Source organism: Ischnura elegans, chromosome 5 (genome assembly GCF_921293095.1).
Source record: "Ischnura elegans chromosome 5, ioIscEleg1.1, whole genome shotgun sequence".
In the NCBI taxonomy this organism is placed as follows: Eukaryota; Metazoa; Arthropoda; class Insecta; order Odonata; family Coenagrionidae; genus Ischnura; species Ischnura elegans.
The window spans coordinates 57204998-57231923 of NC_060250.1; the positions used below are offsets into that span (position 1 = coordinate 57204998).

At 37.9% G+C, this 26926-nt stretch overlaps 1 protein-coding gene across 1 annotated transcript; it reads right to left on the reverse strand.

Moving 5' to 3' along the window:
* Positions 1-471: 471 nt before the first annotated feature.
* Positions 472-26196, reverse strand: LOC124158916 (sterol O-acyltransferase 1-like). The gene is made up of 11 exons (XM_046534335.1): positions 25918-26196; positions 25600-25676; positions 25216-25334; positions 24961-25128; positions 24708-24856; positions 15066-15205; positions 14384-14556; positions 12987-13260; positions 12630-12888; positions 8475-8614; positions 472-1567 (listed from the first exon to the last, which is right to left on the reverse strand). The coding sequence occupies exons 1-11, from the start codon at positions 25982-25984 to the stop codon at positions 1508-1510; spliced, it is 1626 nt and encodes a 541-aa protein (XP_046390291.1). The 5' UTR covers positions 25985-26196; the 3' UTR covers positions 472-1507.
* Positions 26197-26926: the final 730 nt, after the last annotated feature.

The following is a 26926-nucleotide window of genomic DNA, read 5'->3' on the forward strand; positions in this document are numbered from 1 at the left end:
TTAATCACTACTATCATTAATACTACAGTTATGTAAATGAAAATGTGTTTCTGAAACTAAACCCTTTTAGTCGCCTCTTACGACAAGCAGGGATACTGCGGGAGTATTCTCCATTCCCCAACCCGCAGGGATTCTAGTGAATTCGTCAGACTCATAGCCACATCATCAAATGTGCCTTTTCCATTTGCTAACTATGCTTCTATCACACCAACCCCATCAGTCTTCTAATAAATAATAAGCCTGTTAGTTGCCAGGTAAGAGTTCTGAGAAGAGTACATCTTTGGACTATAGGACTACATAATATCCTTTTTGAGAACAATAGCTGCAAGAACATCTTGCACCATCACGTCTATTGAGCAAAATAGATACACTATCTGAACATATATATTTCGTTTTAAAATAGCAGAGACTTGTACTACATTGAATTAGTTATTACCACTACTTCATTTGAGAATAAAAACCCATTTTTTAAACAAATATAGGTGAAAACTTTATTTCATAACAGCATCTGGCAATTAAAAAGGTCTTGCTACAAAAAGTCAACAAAATTATATATTATTACAACAAAAAACACTAAAAACAAAGTTTTTCCTTCATAAACTATTACAAATATATTAGCAATAATCTTCCACATTTAAATCCAAGTATCTTATTGCTACACCCTTAAAATATCATTATTTGCATGGACCACAATGGACAGTTTTCTCAACACTTGAAAAGAACTAAGGACCAAATTACCAGTGATTTCCGGAACAAAATAATGTTAAAAGAATAACATACATAATCACCCTGTTTGCACCCAAAGATAGGTATTGTGAACAACAGAACTTGAAAAATACACCTGATTGTTTAACCCTAATAGACCGACATATAGCATCACATTTGTAACATGGAATGAATATTCAGTAAAGTGTAATGTATAGAGTTTTGCAAAATATACATACTGAGCAGAGGAAGAAGCATTACACTCTTTTTGGAAGTTATTTCACCTTGGGTCATTTGCACAAAATAAATAATTGAGCAATGACTTTATAAAAATATTTTGACCCAAAAAGGCATTTTTATGCAAATAAATGAACACCACCTTTGACTTTTTAGCCTCAATTCACTATTTTGGGGGAAAATAAACTTTTAGATAGTATGCCCATAGATTACATGTAATTGTCACTATGTAAGAAAAAAATACTACCAATATGCCCAGCATTACATATGACTGACCATATAACACCAAATGTATAACATCTTTGAAGGGGTAAAACTGGTGGTACTGATTTAGACTAGACAAAACCATATTTAAGACATAAGACCTATCAGGTAAGAGTCATTCCCCGTATGACTAGGTTTCACCAGTTTACTTGGAAAACTGAGCTTGGTTGGCCACTAGGGAATGAAATTTGGCCTCTCGAAACACATTCATCGATGCTAGATATCACCCAATAACACATGCATTCCCACTCAAAGCCAACAGTAACAAAGTCATTGAGCAGAGCCACTTCTCACTACAGCATTAGTATTCCAGTCTTGAACAATACCAAGAGCGAGGTACATAAAAATCCCAATGAGGATCCTGGAAGAAAAAGGATTTATTCATTAACCAACCATATGAATTTCCACATGAAAATTCACCTGGACATGGAATCCAACAATTGGAGGATCAAACCGTGGACAACTGAATATCTAGGTCACTGTGCAGATCACTACATTATCTAGATTTCTTAATTCCCATGGCAAATGCAAAAAAATATCTGCAGTAAGTATAAGACTTTTGGAGTCCATCCAAATGGATCCATGATGAATTTGAAGCTTAATATGGAAGTACTACATTTTAATAAAGGATTACTAGGGTAATAAATTCATAGGCAACCTTCCACCTAAAACCCATGTCTACGTAAGAGATAAATCCACACAAAAAAGTGTCTATAACCTTATATTGGACAGTCAACATTTATGAGTATAGACTACTACATTAAAGTACTGGCCAAAAATATGAAAATTGAAGGAGACAATGAGAAGAGTATGGAGGTGTTCAAGATATATATTTTTGGAGGTGAATGGAAAAGGTATGAAGGAGGAAGTAAAAAAGTATTGAGGAAGTCGTAGACATGTGGACTTCACAAGAAGCTACAACCAGTTGAGAACCTCAGTCCTATACATGGTGGATGATGATAGAAAACTGTTAAAATAGATAAGGAGTAGGTAGAGAGCATGGCTAGTGCATAACCTAAGGAGACAAAGGACCAGGAAAACCAAAATGGATGGAACAGTGTTGGTTAGGCACAGGAAGAGTAGAAGGCAAACTGAAAATATGAACAGTAATCGACCATACAGTGAACTGAAGAAGAAATCAATGGTGGAAGGCGAATAAGCCAAGGGTTTTTCATGGTCTTTTAATTGCAAAATTACCATAACCATTATAAATAATAATTACTCATGGATAAATATCCATTAGTCTGAGGAATCAGCATATTTGTGAATGGATTTTTCATGGCAAAATAAACTATGTTAGTGCAATGCATACAATGAAAAAAAATTTCCAAGGTGTTCATCAAAGAAAAGTCAGTACCCCAATTTTACAGCACAGGCCCCATTACTTTCTTACTAAGGGATGTGAAGTTCTGAAGGCAAATTATATTACTACAGACAAAATGGGTACCACATCAGAACAGGACCTCATCTGTGATGACAACAAGCATTATTTCATCTTGACTTTGATGGCAGGCAAATTTCACCATTGACACTACATATGTATAAGACTTTTAGATAGCGTGCTGACAGAAACAGCCTCTGGAAGGCATACAAAACTCTTCTCTAGGGTTCTTCTCTAATAAGGGGAGTGTCACAAAACTGCGTCTCAGATTTCAATCAAACTTTGTAGTGTTGTACTCCATCAGGAGCTGTCCACGAATCACCCCCCACATGGGGTTATAAAACCAGTAGTTTACCCTTTTCCTTACGAATGACGAAAATATACGGCAGAACGTTTCTTGACCCAGGAGACAAAAGCAGCAAATTTTCGTCGGAAATTTTCTACGCAAGCGATCGAATGCCGGTAACATACGTTTCCTTGCTCTCTCCTTTTTATGACGGTCATGGGCTTGCGATGAATTAGTTTCGGGACCCAAAAAAGCAGGACTTAGGCGGTACCCTTGAAATTTGGGAGCTGGTACCTGTTCGCACAATCTGGCCCAAATGTGGCTCAGAAGATGTGTGCGCGGGGACATGTACCCCAGATTATGATAAATGAAGGGCGAGGACACCTTCCATGGAATTCGGCTTATTTCACGCGCGACTTACAGGGAAGCCCACGCCAAAACACCGCGTCCACACGCCCCGGCTTTCGTCAAAAACTGAAAGACACCCACGCCGTCGGCAAGGGCACAGATGCTAGGGTCTGAGGGTTACTGACCCTCAAGTAACGGCACTCCCTCACTCCAAAAGGGTGTGTGTCGAGTCCCCTTGGTGGAGACCACGAGAAAGGGGCCGAATGGGACTCGGCTGGTCCATGGAAAACCCATAGGGCGACGACACTCGCCGAAAGGGAGGGGGAGAAAAACCCAACATTACCCGCACCCCTCGTATTATATTACCCCTCTTTGTGATAAGGGTCATTCAATTGTTCATTCAGCCTGTTTTCGAAATAAATATTTGTTCCTTTCTCAATCGAAGTCTGCAATTTATGTGCAAGCAACAGTTATCTATATAGCTAATTCATATAAACAAAGCATGATTGACCACAAACCAATGCTGCTGGTAGGGTTATAAAACCTCAGAAGGAGGGAGCCTAACTACCCTGGAAGACCGAGATAATGCGGAGTCCCAGCTAGGAAGAGTTGAAAAAAGTTGGTGCTGAGAGTGCTTGATTATCAGCTCGACCCTTCTCAATGAATCTCCAGCAAAAATGCTCCGTACAGAGGGAATGGAAGAGTCTCTTGGGGCTCAGTACAGCAGTCATGCTAAGGCGAGAACTCCACCACCTCGAAAGGTTTAAACAAAAAACGCAGTTAAAAATTTACAGGTATATTATATTCCCTAAGAAATGATCTCTAATCAATTAGGAGTAGCAGCCCAGTGGATACGGTATTCGATTCCTACCCAGAGGTCCTTAGCTCGATTCGTGGATGTGGCACTTTTTAATCATAATTTGTTCAACAGATTCAGGCTTCAATTGGTGGAAGTTAGACATATTTAAGTAAATGAAAGGTCGTAGCACTTTTCCACAAGAATTTTTAATGCGTACAACGCGTTTCGGCTCACTGAGCCATCATCTGGTACAAGACGCTTGAACACATGTGAAGATCCCTTTTATACCCTTGAGAGAGGAGAGTATTGGAGAAGGAGAGGATTTGACATCTTTGAGGATGGGGGGGGGGGTGGTGGGAACGGGTGTACAGAGTATAGACAATGGGGAAAGATACAACTACGGGATGTGGAGAACCCACGATGGAGGGAGGGTTCTGGTCATAACTGTAAAATGACGACACGTGCGGAAGACCATAGCAAAACAGGAGGAGGGGGTGTTGAGAAGAGTGAAAAAAAAGGGGGGCTTAGGGTAAAAAGAGGCCGCGTGTCTTTTGAAAGTGAGAGGAGTAAGTAGCGACGCAGGAAAAAAAGGCGGCCCCTACTCATTTTCTGACTCATCGCCCCTTAAAATCGTTGGCGGTGGACTGTGAAGTAGCCCTCCGGCACGAGAATGTAGGCACCAAACAGAATTGTGCAGACATTATTAGTTCTACCCTTGCCATTCCGAAGTCACCTCATCGTATGATGACTAACCACAACCGAGTGCTATGATCGATCAAAGAGAAATTAACAAGGGAAGATCTGGTTATCTCCAAAGCGGACAAAGGGAACAGTGTGATAATACTCGACAAGGCCTCATACACCACCAAATGTGACAATTTGTTGGAAGATACTTCATTTGTTATTCTCCCCCGTGATCCCACAGATAGATTCCAAAAAAGTGTTAAAACAGCTTTATCTTCCTGCTCTAATTTATTCAGTGACAGTGAGAAAAGGAAGTTACTTCAAATGAATCCTCTACCTCCAAGATTTTATGGCCTTCCTAAGATTCATAAAGATGGAACGCCTGTTCGCCCAGTAGTGTCGTGCATAGGCTCACCGTCCTATAAGCTGGCCTCCAAACTTAATATAATTTTTAGGCAATTGTCTGGTTTTTCTCCAAAATATAGCATTAAGAACTCCATCATTTTGTCACAGAAACTTCAAAGCCTCACGTTACCTCCAAACGCCAAGCTAGTTTCATTTGATGTAAAAAATTTATTTACTTCTGTACCTGTACAGAAAACCTTGTTACTTACGAGAGACTTGCTGAAAGACTGCAACATCGACAACAGTGTGTCTAGTGAACTTCACCGTCTCATGGAACTATGTGCGAACCAAAATTATTTTCTGTATAATAAGAATTTTTATCAACAAACAGACGGCCTTGCCATGGGTTCCCCTCTTTCACCTGTGTTAGCTGAAATATTTATGGACAATTTAGAATGCCAGTTATTTGATTCCAGACATCCACTTTTATCCAACATCTTCTACTGGTACCGTTATGTTGATGACATCATCTGCTGCTGGACCGGAAGTGCTAGACAATTAGATACATTTCTGAATCTTTTAAATACCCAACATCCCAACATTACGTTCACAGTGGAAATAGAATCCGATAAACAAATAAACTTTCTTGATCTCTCCATATCCATAGTTGGTGACAAACATGAATTTGGTGTGTATAGAAAACCCTGCTATAGTGATACAATCATTCCAAGTGACTCATGCCACCCAACCTCCCAGAAATTATCCTCATTTCATTCCATGTTGCATAGATTGGTGAATTTACGTTAAGTGCTGTGAATTTCAATAGTGAACTTTCTAATATCAAGTCAATTGCAGTTTCAAACGGCTATAGTGTAAACATCATTACCAAAATGCTTCAAAGAAAGTTAAAAACGCGAGCTATTTCACAGCTTTGCTCCCTTCCCCTCATCACTGAGAAATCCAAAAAATGGTGCCGGCTATTGTTTGTAGGGGATCTTTCAAATAGGCTTGCTCGCAAATTCCCCAAAAATAAATTCAATGTCTCTTTTTATAACCCCCACACTCTTGGTAAAGTTTTGTGCCGCAACAAAGACAAAATAGATTCAATCAATCAATCTGGCATTTACAAGGTTAATTGTGAGTCATGCAACATGTGTTACATCGGCCAAACAGGCAGAAGTTTCATTACCAGAATGAAAGAACATAGAAGGTGCTGAAAAAATGGAGATGAAACGTCACTTCTCGCTAAACACCTTCTTCAGACCTTACATTATTGTAATTTTAAACCTGAAATTCTACATTTCGAAAGTAAGGGTACAAGACTGGATGTTTTTGAGCAATTCGAAATTGTACAAAGTGATTTGAATACGCTTATGAATGAGCAAGTGTTTTTCACCCACTCCCCTCTCCTAAAGATACCCTTCACCAAAACAAATGGTGAAATTCTTTCCTCACCCACGCCTTAAGTGACCCCTACATCCACGGGGTGTTTCCCATCCGCCCATCCTCTCTACGCATTTGACCATTTTCTATTGCTGGCAATCTCCTCCCTTGCACCCCCGCTAACTTTCACTCCTTCTCAGCTAACCCAAAGGGACTCCTCAACCCGACTTTTTTTCCTGCGTCGCTACTTACTCCTCTCAATTTCAAAAGACATGCGGCCTCTTTTTACCCTAAGCCCCCCTTTTTTTCACTCTTCTCAACACCCCCTCCTCCTGTTTTGCTATGGTCTTCCGCACGTGTCGTCATTTTACAGTTATGACCAGAACCCTCCCTCCAACGTGGGTTCTCCACATCCCGTAGTTGTATCTTTCCCCATTGTCTATACTCTGTACACCCGTTCCCACCACCCCCCCATCCTCTAAGATGTCAAATCCTCTCCTTCTCCAATACTCTCCTCTCTCAAGGGTATAAAAGGGATCTTCACATGTGTTCAAGCGTCTTGTACCAGATGATGGCTCAGTGAGCCGAAACGCGTTGTACGCATTAAAAATTCTTGTGGAAAAGTGCTACGACCTTTCATTTACTTAAATCATAATTTGTTTCGACCTTTCATTTAAAAAAATCCTGCTGTTTATCTCTATTTCCATGATTTTCAATGAAAACTTAATTTTTCTGCACGAAAATCTTTTTCTGCTATACATCAGCATCAGATGTTTTCTCATTTTTTCACACAGAACTTAGCTTCAATTACGTTATTTTCGTGTCCAAAACAAAGCATATTTACGTTGTACTTGAACTTGGTTTCCTTTTATGTTGCAATATGGACTCATACTCTAATAATTCTAGCTTAATTTTTGTAATTAGACTACTTTATTAGTCGAAATTTCAGCACTACACGGATTTGGGAAGGAAAATGATGACTGCAACGAAATATGTTTCAGGTACAAGAATTGCTAATTCTCTTTCTGGGAGAGGTAAAAGCATAATTTACCAACAACATGCTTCTGGGGAGCCTCTAGATACAGATGGTTAGTTCACAGTTGAGCGACCATTCACTGAAAAAATGGATGACTTCCTGAACTCTGAAAGAAGACACATTTACCTCCCCAGCTGGTCTCCTTCGGATTTCAGTGGTTCTTTTCCAAAAATATTTAAGAGCTTTTTAACAATTACATCCATACCTAATCTTTAGGGATAGGGCACGACAGTGTTAGTTGCAGTCTTATGAATCGTGCGCAAGTTTTGAGGCTTATATCTTCAAGTGTGTGAAGTTCTTTGCTATTAGGAGCCATGCTTCCACAAGTAGTGGAATACATTTATCCTTTTTCAAGTAATTATATTTCGGATACAGCCAAATCATTAAAATTCAGACTATCCAAACATATGTATTGCGAAAACCCTCATTTTGTGACATGAAAATAACATAAATGAAACTAGGCTTTCATGAGAAAAAAATGGGAAAACATCTGACACCTCTGCATTGCAGAAAAATAAAATTTTCATTGAAAATCATGAAAATAATGATGAACAACCGGATTTTAAAAAAATGAAAGGTAGAAACAAATTACGAAACAAATTACCGCATTCACGAATTGAACTAAGGACCTCCGGGTAGGAATCGAATACCATATCCACCGGGCTACCGCTCCTAGTTGATAAGAGCTCATTATTAAGGTAATATAATTGACCAGTAAATATTAAACTAAATTTTTTGTTTAAACTATTGGTTTAACCCTACAGGGGGGTGATATGTGGACAGCTCCCGATGAACTACAGCACTACAAAGTTGGATTGAAATCTGAGACCCAGTTTCGTGACACTCCCCTAGTAAGAGCCATATATCCTAAAATGTCCCACTTTACATAAATTACTTTCACTCTAACATGTCAAAAATGCATTTATACTATGATATGCACAATAATTTCCATAAATATTTACTATTGCAGCAAAGACAGTCCTTAACCACATAAATTCATACTCACTGGATGCGGTGGGCAGTGCTTCCTGGCATACCACTCCATAAAGTAGAGGCTCACAACAATGCCATTCCCACTACAAATTGCCAGCCACATAAATATGTTGCCACCAGCTCCTTCATATTTTGTCAAAAATACTAATAGCACTGAAAAGATAAGAATAATTAAAAAAAAGATGAGAATAAAGTGAGTCCTCGTTTAACGTCACTTACCGTTCCTGAAAAATGTGACAATAAACGATATGACGTTAATCGAAACATAATATCCCATAAGAAACAACGTAAAAAGTGAATATCGGCTCCTATACCTCACAATTCCTAAGCAAAAAAATTTTAGCGTATCATATCTGGGGCATTTTTTACGATGGAATGCCAAGCTACGGAGAAAGCTACGGCATAATTACGAGTTCCTGTCTTCATCGACGGCAATAGCAGCACTGACGTAAATCCTTCTCCATTTTTGTATCTTCCCGCATTTGCTTTTCGGCTTCGCTATGGTGGTAGCCCGGGCGAGCGTCGCCTGGGCATCATCATCGCTGAAACATCGTCGCAGTTACAGGAACCAAAATTATTGTGAACACGGCGAAAAAAGTGACAACAATAACTGCGAGTTCTACACGGAAAAATTCCTTGAAATCACTTTTAGGTTCCTGAAAACCATTATGTCAAGTAAAACCTTGCGCACCTACCTAAGAATTCATTTTACAGAAAATTTGCTAAAACCGTAATTGTAATTAACAATAAACACACCGTTTTACACTTCGTTTAGACTGACTGTATTACCGCCCACGAAACGAACAACCTGCAATGCCCGCCACTTCGCATTTTTTCCTCGCGCGAAATTTAAAAGCCTTGATGTTATCGCGAAGCGAAGGTGCAATAAACGAATGACGGTCTCAAAAATTTCGTGACGTTATCGCAAAATGACGTTAAACGGGGTGACGTAGAACGAGGACTCACTGTAATAGTCCATCCTGAAAGTAATGCCTTTCCATGTCTCACTTTGTAGCCTTCCTTACAATCCTACCCTTTAAAATAACAACTAAAACAAAGTGAATATGAAACATCCCTTTACATGAGCCCATCACTCTCCATAGTATTCAATACAGTAAATGAAAAGATGGCTTCAACACACAGCTTACTATAAAAGTTTATGATTATAATCTAATTAGTATTGAACATGGCCATCACATATAACCTTGGGTAATTGGTTTTACCCAATGGAACTCATTCTGCGACAAAGCTTTACTGGTCTTACGGCAAGACTACTACGGTTGAGTGCTATCACAAATTAATTATGTACCATAGAGTGAGACTCAGAAGCCATCGAAACATATGCAAAATCTACAGAGCCAAAAACTACCACTTGTGTGGTTATTTGAGGGAGTGGCCTAGAGGTGGGTTAAACTGTTCATTTTTATGAACCGTTCACTTTGATCCTGTTCAGTAAAAAGAACAGTTCAAAATATCGGTTCATATTGAACAGGTAGGGTCATTCGGTAGAAAATATTGTTTATCATGCGTTTAGAGTACATGAAAGCTTAGTGTGGTGTGCAATTAATAGGTTATTACAAGCTTGCCAAAGTTTGCAGATACAAACAAGTAATTTGATGTAATTTGGAGCCAAATATGTGTTTCCCACTATCATCAGTTGAGAACTCTTAAGCGACGCAGGGTAAAATATAGATTAAACCAGTTAAAAGTAAATATCTGTACGACCAACCTAAGAAAAACATAAATAGTGGATACAATGTACACATTTTATATTGTCATCATATAATACTCTTTTTTAGTTATAGACTTAGTTTTTGGCGCCTACGATGAATTTTTTTGAAGTGCGATGTGATGTGAAATGTGGATGCATCTCCAAAAATATTGTTTAAAACGCGATTCATGAACTTAAGAAACGATTAAACTCCTAGTTAGATGATGCACCTGAAAAAACAAGTCCAAAGACTTTAATTGTTTCTTAAGTTCATGAATCGTGTTTTAAACAACATTTTTGGAGATGCATCCACATTAAAAAATTTCATCGTAGGCGCCAAAAATTAAGTCCAAATATCAACTTGGTAAAGGGACCGAAAAAAATGTTCCACAATCATGAGTTCTATCGTTTCCTAAGTTCATGAATCACGTTTTAAACAATATTTTTGGAGATGCATCCACAGATCCACAAATGTTCAAAATACGAAATCAAAATGAACGCGATATCCCAACTGAACGCCCCGAGAAAACTAATATTTGATCTAATATTTCGAACGGTTCGAAAGAACTAATATTTTAAATATCAGTTCAAATATTAGTTATTTCGAACGGTTCGAAAGAACTAATATTTTAAATATCAGTTCAAATATTAGTTGGAACGAACCGTTCAGTGGCTATCCGAGGGGAATAGTAGAGAAAGAAGGGGAGGGGCTCGGTCGTCTACGACGCACTTCGGCGGCCTTGGATGGCCTCCCTCGTAACCGCCATCTGTTGTACCCACAACGCACTTGCTCGAGTAAGCTGCAGTTCAAAATGTCTCTTGATGATCATACCTACTGTACCGAGTACGCCGCAATTGTGCAGTGCCGACATGAACAGTGAACAGGGTGTTTTAGAGAACGGTTCATTTTCGAACCGGTTCATTTCAGTGAAAAGTTCGTTTTGGCAGTTCGGTTCTTTTTGACCCATCTCTAGAGTGGCCACACAGGCACTTTGCCTCCCTAACATAAACATACATTACACACTGCATAATTGGGAACATTTATTATTCCTCATGATGTGGTTTGCAACTGATTCCAAAGAATAACAGACTAAGTACCCGGCCCTGTGGCTACCAATAATGACTACTGAAATAAATTCATCCTGTGAAAACCTTCGATACTCCACGAATATAGGTATTCTTGCATCTAACAATAAAATCCTTTCCAGCGAGCCAAGGCCATTGAGAAAAAAAGCCATGACAATAAGTACATCAACATAGTTGATAAAGAGGAAAAGGAATGAACCAAGGCTGGACATGGTGGCTGATTAGGGGAAACTTAAATGCCTTTATAGAGTTAAAAACCTTGTGTAGTAGAAAAAAGTCCCAAAGAAGTACTTTATCCCGTAACATGTTACACTAAGACCATAAATCAATGGAAGATTACTTTTGAAAATCATTGATTTTAATATCGTAAATTTATGATTCCCAAACGTTCAAAGCAAGGGCAGATTGAGGTCATTGTTTGGGGAAGGGGAGGAATTCATAACTTTCTGCTACCCCTTGGTGCATGGAACTCATTTACACAAAAATGTTTCTGGTACAAATGGAAAAGGGGCTTTTAGATATTCATCAATTATTTTTATTTTTGTTAGTTATGCAGGTGAAGTATACTCTAATATTGAAGATTCACCTGTACCATTGCCATATTTATTATTTTTCCTGGAATTGCGAGGGATAGATGTGCTACTGCCCCCTACGTTCCTCCAGATGTCATCACTTGTTTAAAGAACTTTCATTTCATGAATTGCACAATGGGCTTCAGGGGTGTTACAAACGCTATAGATGGTCTGGAGAATATCCTACTAAACACAGATGGGGTACTAATAGTGACGTTAACAGGGAAGAATATTTGGTACGAAGGGGATGGGGAGGCAGAGAAAAGAATTTATGTATAGAATGAAAGGGAGTCAGTCTTGGTCAGTGCTGATTTTCGAGGTTCCTCAGCCGCGTTGGTTGTTACTGGATGACAACAGTTTCGGGAGCAAAGGAGTTGTCATCCAAAAACAACCAACGTGGCTGAGGAACCCGAAAATCAGCACTGACCATGAGCAACGCCGCGGAAACTACGCCGGGAGTCAGTCTTATTGTGGATTCCAAAAAGGAAAGTTCAATTCAACATCTACATCTACATAATACCCTGCAAGCCACCTAAAAGGCATGTGGCAGGGGCTGTTAGGACACCAGCTGTTGGAAGGGAGACTGAATGGGGTAATTAAAAAAATGCTCCATTTAAACTTAGCTCAATTAAGGGAATACTTTAATGCATTAAGCCTTCTCCAGGATGAGAATAAGCTAGCGAAGTTAGAATCCTTTATACAGATCTAGTAATATCTCTTGTGAGACAAAATAATGAAAGTAGTGTGGAAAAATGAGAATAAATAATTCATTCCTCCATTTACGACGATTTATTCTTACCTCCGAACACACCAAAGATGATCAAGAGAACAGGATAGAAAGATCGGAGACAAAATGTAATGATGTATTCATGGAACAGAGCTGACACACCAAACACCATCAGCTGTGGAATGACACGACTCCTAGATGCAACTCCTCCAACGCCAGGAGGTGAAAGGAGCTCATGCACATCTTTGTACACATATGTATACAGCCAGTCGTGCACAACAACATTCCAAGTTCTATAATACATTGCAAAAGTTGATGATGTCCACCAATCCTGAAAAAATGATGGGGAACTTGATAAGCATTAAAAATCCCAATCTTTGGTGTATAAGTTCAGTGTACATCAGTAACGTCGAAACAGGAAAAACATACCTTATAAAACATTCGATCAGAAAATTGCATCATTTCAGCAAATGCATTCATCCAACAATGGAGAAGTAAATAAAATCCACAAAGAAAAATTAACATGGATGGCATCATTGACTTAAACAAGTTGACAGTTAAGGTTCCCACTTTGAGAGTTTCAAGTCCAAAATTTTTATAAGACGGCATGAGGAAGTGGCTGAATACAAAACTTGAATAAAATATAATCTCAGCAACTTCTGCAAAGTGCCATGCAACTACTTTCCATCGGATCATCTTTGTGCTGTAAAGGAGGAGACACATCAATTGTCGATAAGTTCACTCTGTTTAAGTAGTGGAAACACACCATAATGAAGAGGTTAAAAAATTAAGAGTTGAGTTCCAGAATTTAAATTTATTTACTTTGACTGGTTCAGACAGTTTATTATACTTAAGGAGTAGGTAAGTTCTTGAATCTGATATTACAAGATTGAATAATTCATGAAGCACTTTTCAATCTCTAGATCGGCCAGACAGGCAAGTAACTCATTTAGCACTTACTTTTGAAGCATAGTAACGTTTGTGCTTCAATCAACATTAAGTTACATTACAAAGTTAACTTCATTTCTCCAGCAATTTTCCAAAACCACTTACATCGTAATACAAATCTAACTTAACTCCACTAGCATTATAACTTATAATTTATTTCAAGAAGGAAATTTATTTTACATATTTTACAAGTTATTGTATTGATAGAGGAAGATTTGAACGGAGACTTTTGTGAATCATCCTAACCAGTCACACTCTCCAATTAGTCCACAAAAAGGCTTATTCCCATTCATTCAATCTACAAATCCTATTCTATTCGTCCCCTTCCCATGTACTGCTTATTCCATTCAAGCCTACTTTATATCTCCAAAAGTTTCCTTTCCTCGTCCACCAAACTTCCAAAAATAATGGAAATCTCACATTGTGATTTCCCACAGTATTTTTCCAGTTAACCATACTTGAATGCCATGATTAGGGAAGTGCATCACATGGAGACAGCCCCAAACCGCCTCCTCATGATTACATATTCATTCACAGATGCACCACATATGTAACAGAATATGTGGTGCATGTGTGAATGAATACTGATGAATATTATATTTCCAACCCCATCATGCAAGTGTGAAAGCATGTAGCTACATTCTATAAAAAACATACTTCCCGGCCAAATAATTATAGCCATAATTTTGACTGACTGCCAGACTGATATTGAAACTAAAAAATATTCAACGTAAAACTGTTTAAGCCAGAAGTGAACTTATAAGGGATCCACACAAATGCACATTATGAACAAAGAGGTCACTAAACAAAAATCATCCAGATCTATGAAACATTATTCACTATTTGAATGAGGCTAGCAATTGCTACAAAGTAATTACCGTGGATAAGAGTCCCGGTACACCAGTGTAGGAGCAAAGAGGAAATACAAGAATTTAGAGAATCCTGGGCAAATAGTGTGATCCTTAACATCATCACTATCACCCGCAGTACTTTTCAATGCCCTTGGTACATTGCTTCTGATAAATGCATGACTCTTCATCAGCAACCGTACCTTTCATTGGATGAAAAAGATTCACTAGATTAGTGGCAATGCTTTACCAGAGCACAAGTAAAAAGTAACACAACATGAAGCTATACACTAAGTACTGTATAAAATCTCGAACCAACACAGCAAAAAAATCACTTGATAACTCGAAAGCCATTTTAATTCTACCAAAGAAAATATAATTGGCACATCCATGACCAAATACTGGAGGATCAAATTTAAAGCCATTAAAAAAATCACTTCCTCTCAAAAGAAACTACGTAAAATCTTTCTTCAAGTTATTCCCATAACAGAGATGGATTTACACCAAGTTGAGCAAAAGCGTATTAAATTAAAAAAAGAGCGAAAAATATACTTTTTTCCTCATTAGAAAAATCCAATTCTGAATATTCCAATAAAGAAAGGAATTTTAATTCACTACAGTATTTGAGCATAAATGCGACAGTTGCATTATGAAGTATGTACCTCAGAAAGATATAGTTAGGGCTCATCCAGCAACAAAGTTAGTGAAATACCTGTTCCAAAAGTATTATGGCCGAGGATGCAGGCGGAATATCTCTTGCCATCAGCATAGTGCATGGAATGTAGAGGAAAGCTACCAAATAGACAACCAGAGCCAAGAGGCACCCATAATCCCACAGCTTAAGAATTTTCTCTTGATTGAGGAGATGAAACATCAGAGGCAGCATGCAAAAATAAGCACACACACGCACACAAACACACACAAGCAGAGTTAAAAAGTCATAATCTTAAATGTGTGAAATGTAATATGAACACACACCGTTCACAACTAAGAAATTTTCAATCCTGAAAATTTACGCCTTCATGACTGTGATAATTAGGTAATCCTCTTACCAATAGTGTCACAGACCAATAATTATGATTTTGCTCCATGAGATTTATCACCTTGAGCGTAGACCGGATGTAAAATCATATTAAGTCAATACATTTTGGTTTATGCGTGATCTAATGTATTGAAACATTATAACCAACAAATAATTCCTTTTTAGTGAAAGAAACATTACAATTATATCTGAATTGTAACTTCATTTTGTGTTTTTTTCATTAAGTCCAACAAAATTCTTAAATTTACATTTGCACTTTCCACTAGTAGCACCAAATTTCGGTGGCACTAAGGGGATTAACCATCATTTCACACCCTATACATTTTTTTTTAAATAAAATTGACTTCTACCCAAGTTCTATAGCTTAATATATATCATACATGAGATTGCCCAAGAAGTATCATGACTTTGATATCTAGGAAATATCAGGAAAGCGCTTTCTTCTATATGCTTGTGGGTATCGCTTTCCTCGATGTAAAATATACAGTTTGAAAAAGTAGGTGCAGCATTACAAGCTCACATAAGAGTACACTATGAAAATCATGTGATATAAAATTTGTACCCATAATGGTATTTACTTTGCCACAGAATTTCCTACTTCCTGCATCAGAAGGCCTACTGAACTACACACACCTCTGGTCTAGGATGTCAATTTATTTAAAATCGAGTTAACTCAAGTGGCTGGTATTAAAATACATATGTAACTACACTGTAGACATGCTTTTCCAAGGCTTTCGAAAATACTAAGCACTACCATCAATTAAAAGTTACATTGATTGCCTCTCAACAATTTATGAGTCGGAAATGAAAGAGGTGCCAAAATTGCCTTAAAAAAGTGCAAAGATCACACTCCAAATAAAAATACACATATAGAGGTAACAGGCTGTTTTAGGCTCCGAGGTAGAAAGAAGAGTGGAAAAGTTAAGCTTGCAAATATGTTTGTTCAGGAAAAATATTCAAGTGCATTTTGAGAACCTCGCTACCTCAACATAACCATCAGCCACAAAAAGAATTAGTTTTTCAGATGAGTTGCGATATGGTCCAGTAAATACGACTCAAGATCAATTCATAAGCTGAGGACAGTTATGCACTAAAAATGGAGAAGTAGGCACTCAAGAATATTGCATTTCAGACAATACTATCATTTAATTTTTCAGATTTTTCATGGGCTACTCAAACAGAGCTAGACATTCACCCACGCCTTGAGTGATGAAATACACCCAGGTAGGACTGGCACCCATAACTCTATGATTAGCATGGCTTTACTCCCCACCAATTTTCAAATCCATTTTTGATCATGTAGTCCTCCTATGATGCACACAATACCTTCCTTCATGAAGTTAAAAATTGGTTGGGATAATATTTCATTTAAGAAATAAACTTTTTTTTGGGCGAAAGCATAACCCTGGCCTGACTCTGCATTGGAATCCAGCTCTTCACATTACACACCATATTTCTAAAATTCCACAATCACCAGTTATCAAAATTCAATTGCATGACTAATTCTGATTTATAAGGCCAAACTAAAATTGAGTTGTTTTTCATAATTTCCTTCATTAAAAAAGGAACTCATACATTTAATCACTCCGTACAAACAATGTACGCTTTGGCTAAATCAAAGTACACTCATGCCATATGCTGTTTGACAATTAATGCACACAAAGATAAGAAGGGGAAAATAAGCTAACCAAAAAGTCAATGAATGTGTTAATGCAAGGTAAGAAAAATACTGGACACTTAAGGAAATGTTACTAGGGTCCAAAAAAAGATAATGCCTCCTTGATTGAAACCATAAAAAATTCATGGCAAAATGACCAATGCTTAACATATCTCAATTAAACACACAATTTTCACCTCCACCACCTTCACATATAACTTAGGTTTAAGAAGTATGTACCCATAATAATAATTTCTTTCACCCCTTCACCACCATACATGCATACAAGCATTTGACCAGAATAATGCCACAGGTGCTGAAATCAATCATTAAACTATATTCTTGCTTGTTTCTACCCCTTCCAGAAAGTAGATTTAAATTTACCAGATTTGTACATTGCATAGGACTTAGGAATAAATTACTCAAAAAATAAAATACAAATTATGAATAACTTATGGAATGTTATAAATTAAGGGTCCATTGAGCCACCTTCCTACTCTCTTCAGTTTTCACAACTATCTAGCCATAAAGAGGCACTCATAAGGCACCCGAATACCTCTAGATAAAAATAGGATAATCCAGTATGGAAATTATGTTATGAATGATTCAATGCCTTTTCGGACTCACGAATATCTCGTAGGATTTGCAAAAAATAACAAAAATCCCATAAATTAGATTAAGGTGGTCAGTTTTTTAAAGCTTTCATGAAAACATGTATTGAAGGCGATTGTGTAAGTTCTACCATTCTATGGGATAGGCAATGATGTTTGAGATCACATCAGGCCAAATCTACCACATCATGACTTAATAAGAAATTGATGTGCTACAGCAAATACAAATGCACAGTAATAGTGGTATACTAGAAATTTCTAAATTCTTTCTAAGATTTCACTTGCAACAAGCCTGATAGATTCCATCTACAGTGAAAAAAGAATGTAATATGAGTGTGTCTAATATATCAGAAATGAAAACAAAGTCAAATTTCAAGCTTGTTTTTATGCAAGCCTGGATTTGCATGAAAGTCATAAGAGATTCCATCACTCACTGTTTCAACCCATAAGCTCATTTGCATTGGTGAGAGTACAGGTCCACACACCATGATGATGCGCGAATTTCAGTTTAGGGAGGAAATTCCTTTCCCTTGGCCACTTCATACTTCGAAGATTTTTATGTTCTAGGGTTTCTGAAGGCTTTAACTGAGAACTTACGATCATTATCCAAGCACTCTACCTAACAACACCACAATACCCACCAGTGGCGCAGCAAGGGGGGGTTTTGAGGGTTAAACACCCCCCCCCAGAGCTCAAAGAAATATTTAAGATTAATCCATTTCACTTGATTGGATTGATATTACTAATAGAACAGTGTAAGGATTCGTAAAATATCCCTCAGACAGCCGTAAAACTCACAATTTTGAACCATTAATCTTAAAATTCTGCAATTTATTAATATCGCACCTACCACTTATCCTGGTGGGTATTCCATACCCCCACACACCCCAGTATTAGTTGCAACTAAACCCCCCCAGCCTTAATTCCTGGCTGCGCCCCTGATACCCACATAAAAAAACAAATAATGACTAGTTAATGATCAAATATTAGCCATGGACGTCATTGGTGAAGAACGGAATGTAAATCACAGTATTTTGCTCATTTAAATCACACACACAGAAAGGACTACCAACAGAAAGGCCACTGGTAAATGAAATATTTTGCCCTTGGCCTATGTTTACCACTTCCCAGTCCCTATAAGAGACTGAACATTTGTCAGAAAATCATTTGTCATCCACAATCAATTAGAGATTGAAAAATATTTGGCTAGACATATCCAACAGTTACAGTCGTTTTAAAACGTCGGGTTGGGAGTTCTCAGCCAGTGGGCTCCTTACTTCATCACAGAAAAGGGAATCTAAATGTGTTCAGAGTCTTGGGCCACCACTGATGATAGGCTACTCTTGGTTGACACGAAGATGAAGTTCGGGCTCAATAAAGTCGTTACATGAAAAAGGGATTGCTTCTATATGCATTTGGAATTAACGCGTTCCAATACATGAATCCCTTCTTAGAGCCAGGAGTGAAATTACAGTATAGTGGATGACAGAAAGGCTCGAAGAGCTCCTGCTTATTTGGAAATCATCTCACAGGCATTACGCACGTCGTTTACATGATTAATTGGTTCAATGTCCCATTCCTGCCGTGTATTTTACCGCGAAAACGGGACGTCGACGTACCGTCAGCGCCGCGAGTGACGACTTTCGTAATCGGATTATAATGCGCGCGGGGTGGCAACAATTCTAGCGGCCGTGTTGTCTCAGAGTCTTCCGTGGCGTACAGAATTTGTTGATTTCTCTATTTTCCGGGTTATGGAGAAACCATAAACCCGGAAAATGGAGAAATCAACAAATTCTAGCGGCCGACTTCAGATGCAGAATCCTGTACTGCAATTTTCGTCCTCATAACACAAACATGACATTATAAAGTTGCCTTGACTCATGAAAACGTAGAGTACTCTTTACGCTGATGAAAGTAAAAGAAAGCGAAGCCACTATAATGATGACAACTAATCGGATAATATAACATATTTGGTCAATTTAATAGGATTAACATTTTTCCAGTTTTGTGCTCACGAGGAGTAACTAATATATTACTAATGTCCAATGATGAATCGATACTTCCCAATAAATGAAAATAATTATAATAGTCGACGACATTTTACCACTCACCAGCTTTTGCTATTGTCATCCCGAGAAAATAGAAGGTTCCCCCGTAAGTGATAGAAATTCTATACTCTCTAAAGTACTCATGATCCACATACCGCCGGGAAACTTTTTACTTATTTGATTTTAATAACCTGCGCAGTTACACATAACGAACTATGGGGCCAAATGGGAGACAAATGTGAAGAAAGCATAACTTTTGTCATTTCTCTCCCTTCATGGGAGAAAATTAGACGTTCCCAGCCCGACGACTTCGAAGCGCCCCGTCGGGTAGCATCAAGTTTCTCCCGTTGAGTTACACCCTACGGGTGAGCGTATTGGGCTCAAACGATAGCTTCACGAATCTTTTTTCTCCCAAAACGGGAGAACACCAAGTTACGGACTACGCCTCCTGGGATATTCAACTCAATTTTGATAACGAGGAGCAAACAAATGACAAACGGGTACGATAAGAAATTCAAAGAATGCACGCATTATCAAACTGCATTCAATAGTAGGCATCAAAATGAAGACGCACCACTTGAATTTCGCTCCGCAAAATAACGAGGAAACAGGCGCAGCCACAAAGGGGAGTTCTTAATCCGTGCTTAACACAATGAAGGCTAAATATCTTCCAGCAAAAGACTAATCCAGCATATTATCCTAAGAAAACACTATATCTCTAACATTCACCTTCACCACTCTTATTTGTTAAAAGGCACATAATAAATAGAGATGACTGATCGGCTATTCACTGCAGGATTATCATTACGCATAAAGGATGCTGATCTACACGCAGAGTGAAGGCACGCTTCGATATTATCCGCCTAACTCATACGATTAGTTAAATTTAATAATAAATAATAACTTCGACATTTTGGTAAATAACTATATGCTCTTAGGATACTTCGGATCGGAAAATCCATGCAAGCTGGAAAAAATATACGTGATAAACGTATGTACATCGGATAGTTAACTCATACGGAATATTGATTCACTTTTCGCTGCAGTATCATCACTGCCCACCACAGATATCAACTAATCTATAAGGAATATGATTATCGTCCGACATTGCCCCTGCAGAAAATAAATGAAATTGAGAGACACCGGCACTAGTTCTGACGTCTATGATTCGAGAGTAAAATCGGGGTTTAAATACAACTTACACATTACTTTATTAAATAAAATTATAATTGATTCGTATAAGCTATGCAATATACACGTATTTTCGACTATAAATCCACCAATTTATAGAAAACGAGATTCTACATTTACGTAAAGATGCTAATTCCGCGAATCACGTATTGAAGATAGAGATCCGCTTTTCGTGTTCGAAATAATCCTCATCAACAGGATCCAGGAATCAGTTATGCAATCATAAAACCTTCAGAGCAATAACAACCACGAAGATTTTAACGGACACGAAAGCCTGTGGATCCTGCATGCCTGCCTGCGAATCCCACGGTGGATGAGAAGAATGAATGAAGAATAAATCTCGATTCGCTCAACAGTCGCGCTAATCTAAGGAGCGACTCGTAACGCAGCGATGGGCTCAAGTGGTCATCATTTCCCGCCTTTCGACCCCGAGCATGCCCTGCATTACGATAGCGACGTATGGGCGAAGGATAATGAAAATATAGGTCATACGAGGGCATGCGTGCGCAATTTATACCGCCAATCACCTTAATATCAATTTCGAAGACCTACTTCTTCAACTAGTAGTTTTCACGTCACAAGATCTATTCGATACAAGAGAGAATGCGGTTTTCTTCGTCTGAACGGATATTCAGCCATAAGCCAGGAGTTCTCACACCCTCTGCCACTACGCTATCCCTTTCATAAAGGACGCAACACAGTTGAATGCAAAATAAACTCGTTTATCTCGAACTCTAACTTAAGTATTTAATCCTCATGGCTGGGTTATCAGAACACCTGCTCGCCTTTAACTAATTTCTTATCAGAGCTGTGGGGAAACTGTAACTCGCGTATGCTCCACCAAAACAACACTGACGAAGAAAGAGCCATACTGGGGACAAAAATAACCTCAAGGCGCCGTTTTTATATCGGTTATATGGAAGAGTCGACCTCAGCTTTGAGACTGTCCAAGCAAGAAAGGAAGGCAAGCCATGGAGGCTTCATTACATCTATTTATAATGAAAATTGATCACACCCTTCCACCACACGGCATCAAGAGTTCCCTTCAAACCTTGAAATTGTGCCAAAATAGTTTATGAGGCTCAACAGATGAATAAACTATAGATATATATAGTTATAAATAAAGTATAGACATCAACTTAAAACTATTACGATGATAAGTTTTCTCTTTGAGGCCTTTAATTACAAGTGTATTATGTTTAAATACCATTTTTAACATAACAGTGTAGCTTACATTGATAAAATAACAATTAAGATCAGAGAATAAGGTCATACGTTTGGGTCATATTCACCATGCTTTTTGTTAAGGTTGGTATAGCTGCATAGTAAGTCTTCAGCTCTACCAATCATAATAGTCTTGTTTTGGTAATGAAGTCTGCCCAAAGTCTAAGACGTGATGTCACTTCCGGAAACTGGGGAAATTTAAGCATGCCTAGTATACCCCAAAGTGGATTGGAATTCTGCCCATGTCAGCCAAATCTATGATCCTTTTCAAATATCTTCGCGACTGTCCAGTCACACAAGATCATAATGTTTCAAGCGGCGCCAAAGCAGGTGGTGGGACCCACGATGCTAGGGCTGTGGGATGGGGAGAGAGAAACGTGGGTGTTGCCATGTGTTCTCATAAATCTTTGTCAGTGCATCGAAATGAACGAGTCAAAAAACCCTCTTCCCACAAGGCAACACAGCTAACTTACTCTCAAAGCATACACCGCAGAGGTCTGAAAGCAACTCTCATGATGTCACCAGAACATGAAATGTGGGCAGTAACTTGAACGTTTTATTTTTTTGAATTTATGACAGAACTGCGAACTAAGGGAGATTGTTTTTTGATGTAACTTGTCTTTCCCTTTGAGCAGTTGTTTTATTACCAATTTGTATCCATCTCAACTAATTACATATCTAGATTCATAAAATCTCAATTCTTTTATATAGATAAAAACTATCACGAAAAGGGTAGAAATGTAACTCAGACAAAGATTTCAGAGAATAAAAGTCTGCTGGTTCATCAATGTTCCACCAAATGGCAAAAATTAATTATTTGGTCCATAAACTACGGCAAAGGAAACAAACCTGAAATTCTGTGCAGACTTGTCTTGTAAGTATGTATAATAAAAAATTACTTTGCTTTCATTTTTTGTTTCACCATTAAAAATAATATTTTTCAGTACTACATACATAGCCACATCACTTCTCAGCCTTTTTCTAATACATATTACTATATTTTCGACATTATTCATCGGTCATAATTCAGACAATATTCATTAAGCTCAAAGAACAGGCGCAATTTCTCAAAAAATGTGTTATGATATTTCATTTTTGCTGTATCAAAACTACAAAAATATTTTCAAAATACCTACTAAGTAAGAATCAAGTTTTTGGGCATAAATTTAAAAAATATATGTTCATAATGGAAGTGAGAAAAAATATTCAAGTCATCTGCCAAAACCCCTGTAAAAGAAATGACTATACTGACCATAAATATCCATCCGGATCTAAATCTCACAATTTCTCATAAGATAAGAGTTATCTTCTTATAGGAATGACTGCATGTACTCTTTCCACATTCCAGATAAGATCTGGATTAACTTGACAAGACATTCTGATTTTTAAAGAGTCACTGGTTTCACTAAAGTTTGATACATCAGCCAATAAGATTGAGCACACAATCAAATCAACATTTCTTTCCCTTAATCATGTTATGTTAACCTTGCAGAGAAAAAGGCAAGAAATGTTAAGAATGAAAGCATAATAACTTAGATCAGAAATCATGTTAAATTATTAAGAACATTAAATTTTGACTCCTCACTTCGACAAACTGCCTCTCTAAAAAATGCTAATTTTACTTTCCAATAAAGCATAAAGGCAAAAATTCCAATTCCCCTTTTAATATAAACACATTTTTGATGCATTTTCAGATTTAATGTATTCAATATCCATGAAGCTTTAAGAATAATTTGGGTCACGGCATGATTTGAATCAGAGAGACCATGGTTATTACTTGAGTCCATTGAAATTTATTTTAGTTTAGGATAATGCAAGATATCCCACCCTCTCACCACTACTAATAATACCTACACATTTAATAATCTACCGAAGACTGGTCAAGTGAGTCGAGTGTTTGGGTCCAAGTCCTCAGTGAAGCCCCCAGACACCCACAACCATCAAAGTACATGGAGGCTAAGGGAAAGGAATTTTTAACATTCCCATGCCCCTGGCTTAGTATGTGTTGAGGTCTAATCTAGCTCTACCCTCACCCATCCAAACCAACCTTCCGGTTGGCTCACTACAGAGTGAATGTGATAGAAAACTACAGCACTGATGTCAGCTGCTGTAACCCTTCAACAGGTGAATGGCATAAAGCCATATCCAAAAAGATCATCCAAGACTACCATCACTATCAAACCGCTATCAATTACTAAGTAAGTTCTTTAAAAACTAGATATAATTGGCAATGGTTGCAATTATGCCTACAGTTTCTCAAGCAACATGTTCTGATATTTCTGCCTTAATTGGTGGAATTCATGCATATTAAGGTCCCTGTGCCCACAACTCTTCAACAACTAAATGAGTAGATTCAAAATCACACTAAAAACTAGTAATTAAATAATGAAAGTAATTTTGCTTTGAAAAAAAAAGCTTTGAAAACCTTCTAGTCCCACAGCAAATATAACCTGATGTGACACATAATAAATGAATATGATAGTAGAGAGAAATTTCAAGAATATAATCATACAATTCAAGAAAATGAGGCATAATTTGGTATCACCTCCCATAAAAAGGTTAAAAAAAGCAAGTGACTTACTATTGCTTCGTAACTGGATCCTTCCATTAGCCCAGCTACTAAAACAACTGTATAACATTAAAGTGCAGACCATCATTCCCACCCAGAAGAGCAGGACAGTTCGTAATTCATTGAAATTCCATAAAATGAGGTCCAAGCCAAAGTCAAACCTGTAATTTAAAACGAAAACATTACAATATAAATGCAGTTATTTTAGTGGACCAACTAATTGAAATTAAGAAGAAAAAATCTTAACAATGAAATTAATGCTTACTTTCCATGCTCAACGAAATCACACACAGCAGCATTCAAGAAGAGAAGAATGAGGATTGCCATGAAAATATGGTAGATAGTTTTTATGTGCTTGATTTCAAATAAATCAGTTAATAAAGAATTCCTAGGTAAAAACTGTTTTTCCTGAAGAGCTCCCTTCTTAGCCTTTCTGTAAAAGGCATTTCAAGCATTAGAGAAAGACGCGTACGACAACACACAATTCGCAAATTTCAGAACACGCAAAAAAAATGCATACACTCTATTCCTATATTTTGCAGATTCACCTATGGCACCACTATTCTTGGGAGATTCATCTCTGTGAATGAACTCATTAAACAAGTCCATCATTTGCTCCATAATTAAATCATGGGATTTCTGCAAGAAAATCGAAACGATTAATTGAAAACGCTGATAATTTCGAAAACTAGCACAATGCAGCTTGCTCATAATTTATACATAACTGTGCGTCATGTACGGACTAACAGCAAATATCTTCTGAACCATTAATGCAAGTTTAACTCAAATTTGTACATGAACAAAAAATTAACTGCTGCTTAGATACTATATTAGCGATTCGTGCTTGATCATGCATTGCTTGACGAGGCATTAAAAACTGAGTAAAACTGAATATAATACCAACCCTCATTTCAAAAGTCATCTCTTGGAGTAATTGCTGCTTTGAGTCCATATGCTCGCCGTCGTGGGTGTTAGTTCCCCCTTACGTAGGAAAAACAGCAATGATTACACATTGGAAATAATTTCATTTGTAACGCGTGATGCAAAATTTGCTCACATTAGCTACCAATGCAGTGAAAAGAATGAAAACAGCCATACAATAAAATATGCCCGGTATGAACCAACGGATTGTGGCCGTACATTTATAAAAGCACGAATGAGAGCACCTCATGGAACAGTGGTACGTTAAAATAAATTCTAGACAACAATCACTAACTCTAACCTGCATCACTCCCATGCTTGTCGTCCGATGAGTCTTCTTTAGACAGATTCGCGCCACTGTTTTCCATCGTAAGATAGTGTTTTCCAGCACACTCAAAAGAAATATCATTCAATACAGAATGAAGTCCTCACGTTCTTCCTTCGCAAACCATGATTAAAGAAACATCACAAATCGAATGAACGCGTGAGACCAACCAGCGCTGCCACTCTTTCCCGCACTAAGCGGAGATCAACGGCGGCGATGCAGCATGGCAGCAATCACAAAAATTATCGCCGCTGGAGGAAGCAAGCCATGCGATCCGGTGGCCCGATGGCATCGATGACATCAGAAGAAGTTCCATGTTCTGCCACAGACACGTTAGCGCTGTCGCGCTGTTTTCCAAACAACACACGTGTGTCATACCATGGCGGAATTTTTGAATCGCCCTCTCCTGGGTAGCCACCGAGTCTCTCGGTGGCTACGTCTCATGACGCCTCGAGGGATTACAAAGCCAGCATGTATTATTTAAAATTTTGGTGTTATGTGCAAGAGTGCATTTTGTTATTTCTAAAAGTTCTAAAATATTCAGTTTCACACTTTTGTCATGTTACATGTAAAATTATATTATTAAAATCACTGTCGTGGCCGGATTAGGACAGGTGCTTAGAAAAATGGGATTTGGAGTCCATCAAACGAGCACTTCTTTTGTACGTTGCTCAGGAAACATTTGAAATATTTTATGAAAATCGCATGCCTCAGACCTCGTTGATTTCTAGTGATTTTTGGAGGACTGTAAATAGTGAAGATATTGTTCAGAAAAACAATTAAAATCAATTTTACATCCCAAGGACTTTTAGTACACCTTTAATCCTTTTTTTTCCATCTCAAATTGCCACCACTTATCATAGGAGTAAGTAGCAGTCCTAAATGCATAATGTTAACACCCCCACCTCCTATCGTTTTTTACATCCGTAAGAAGGTAATGTCGGTAGTTTTGCAAGCGATTGTGCGTAGAAGGATGGAAATTGGT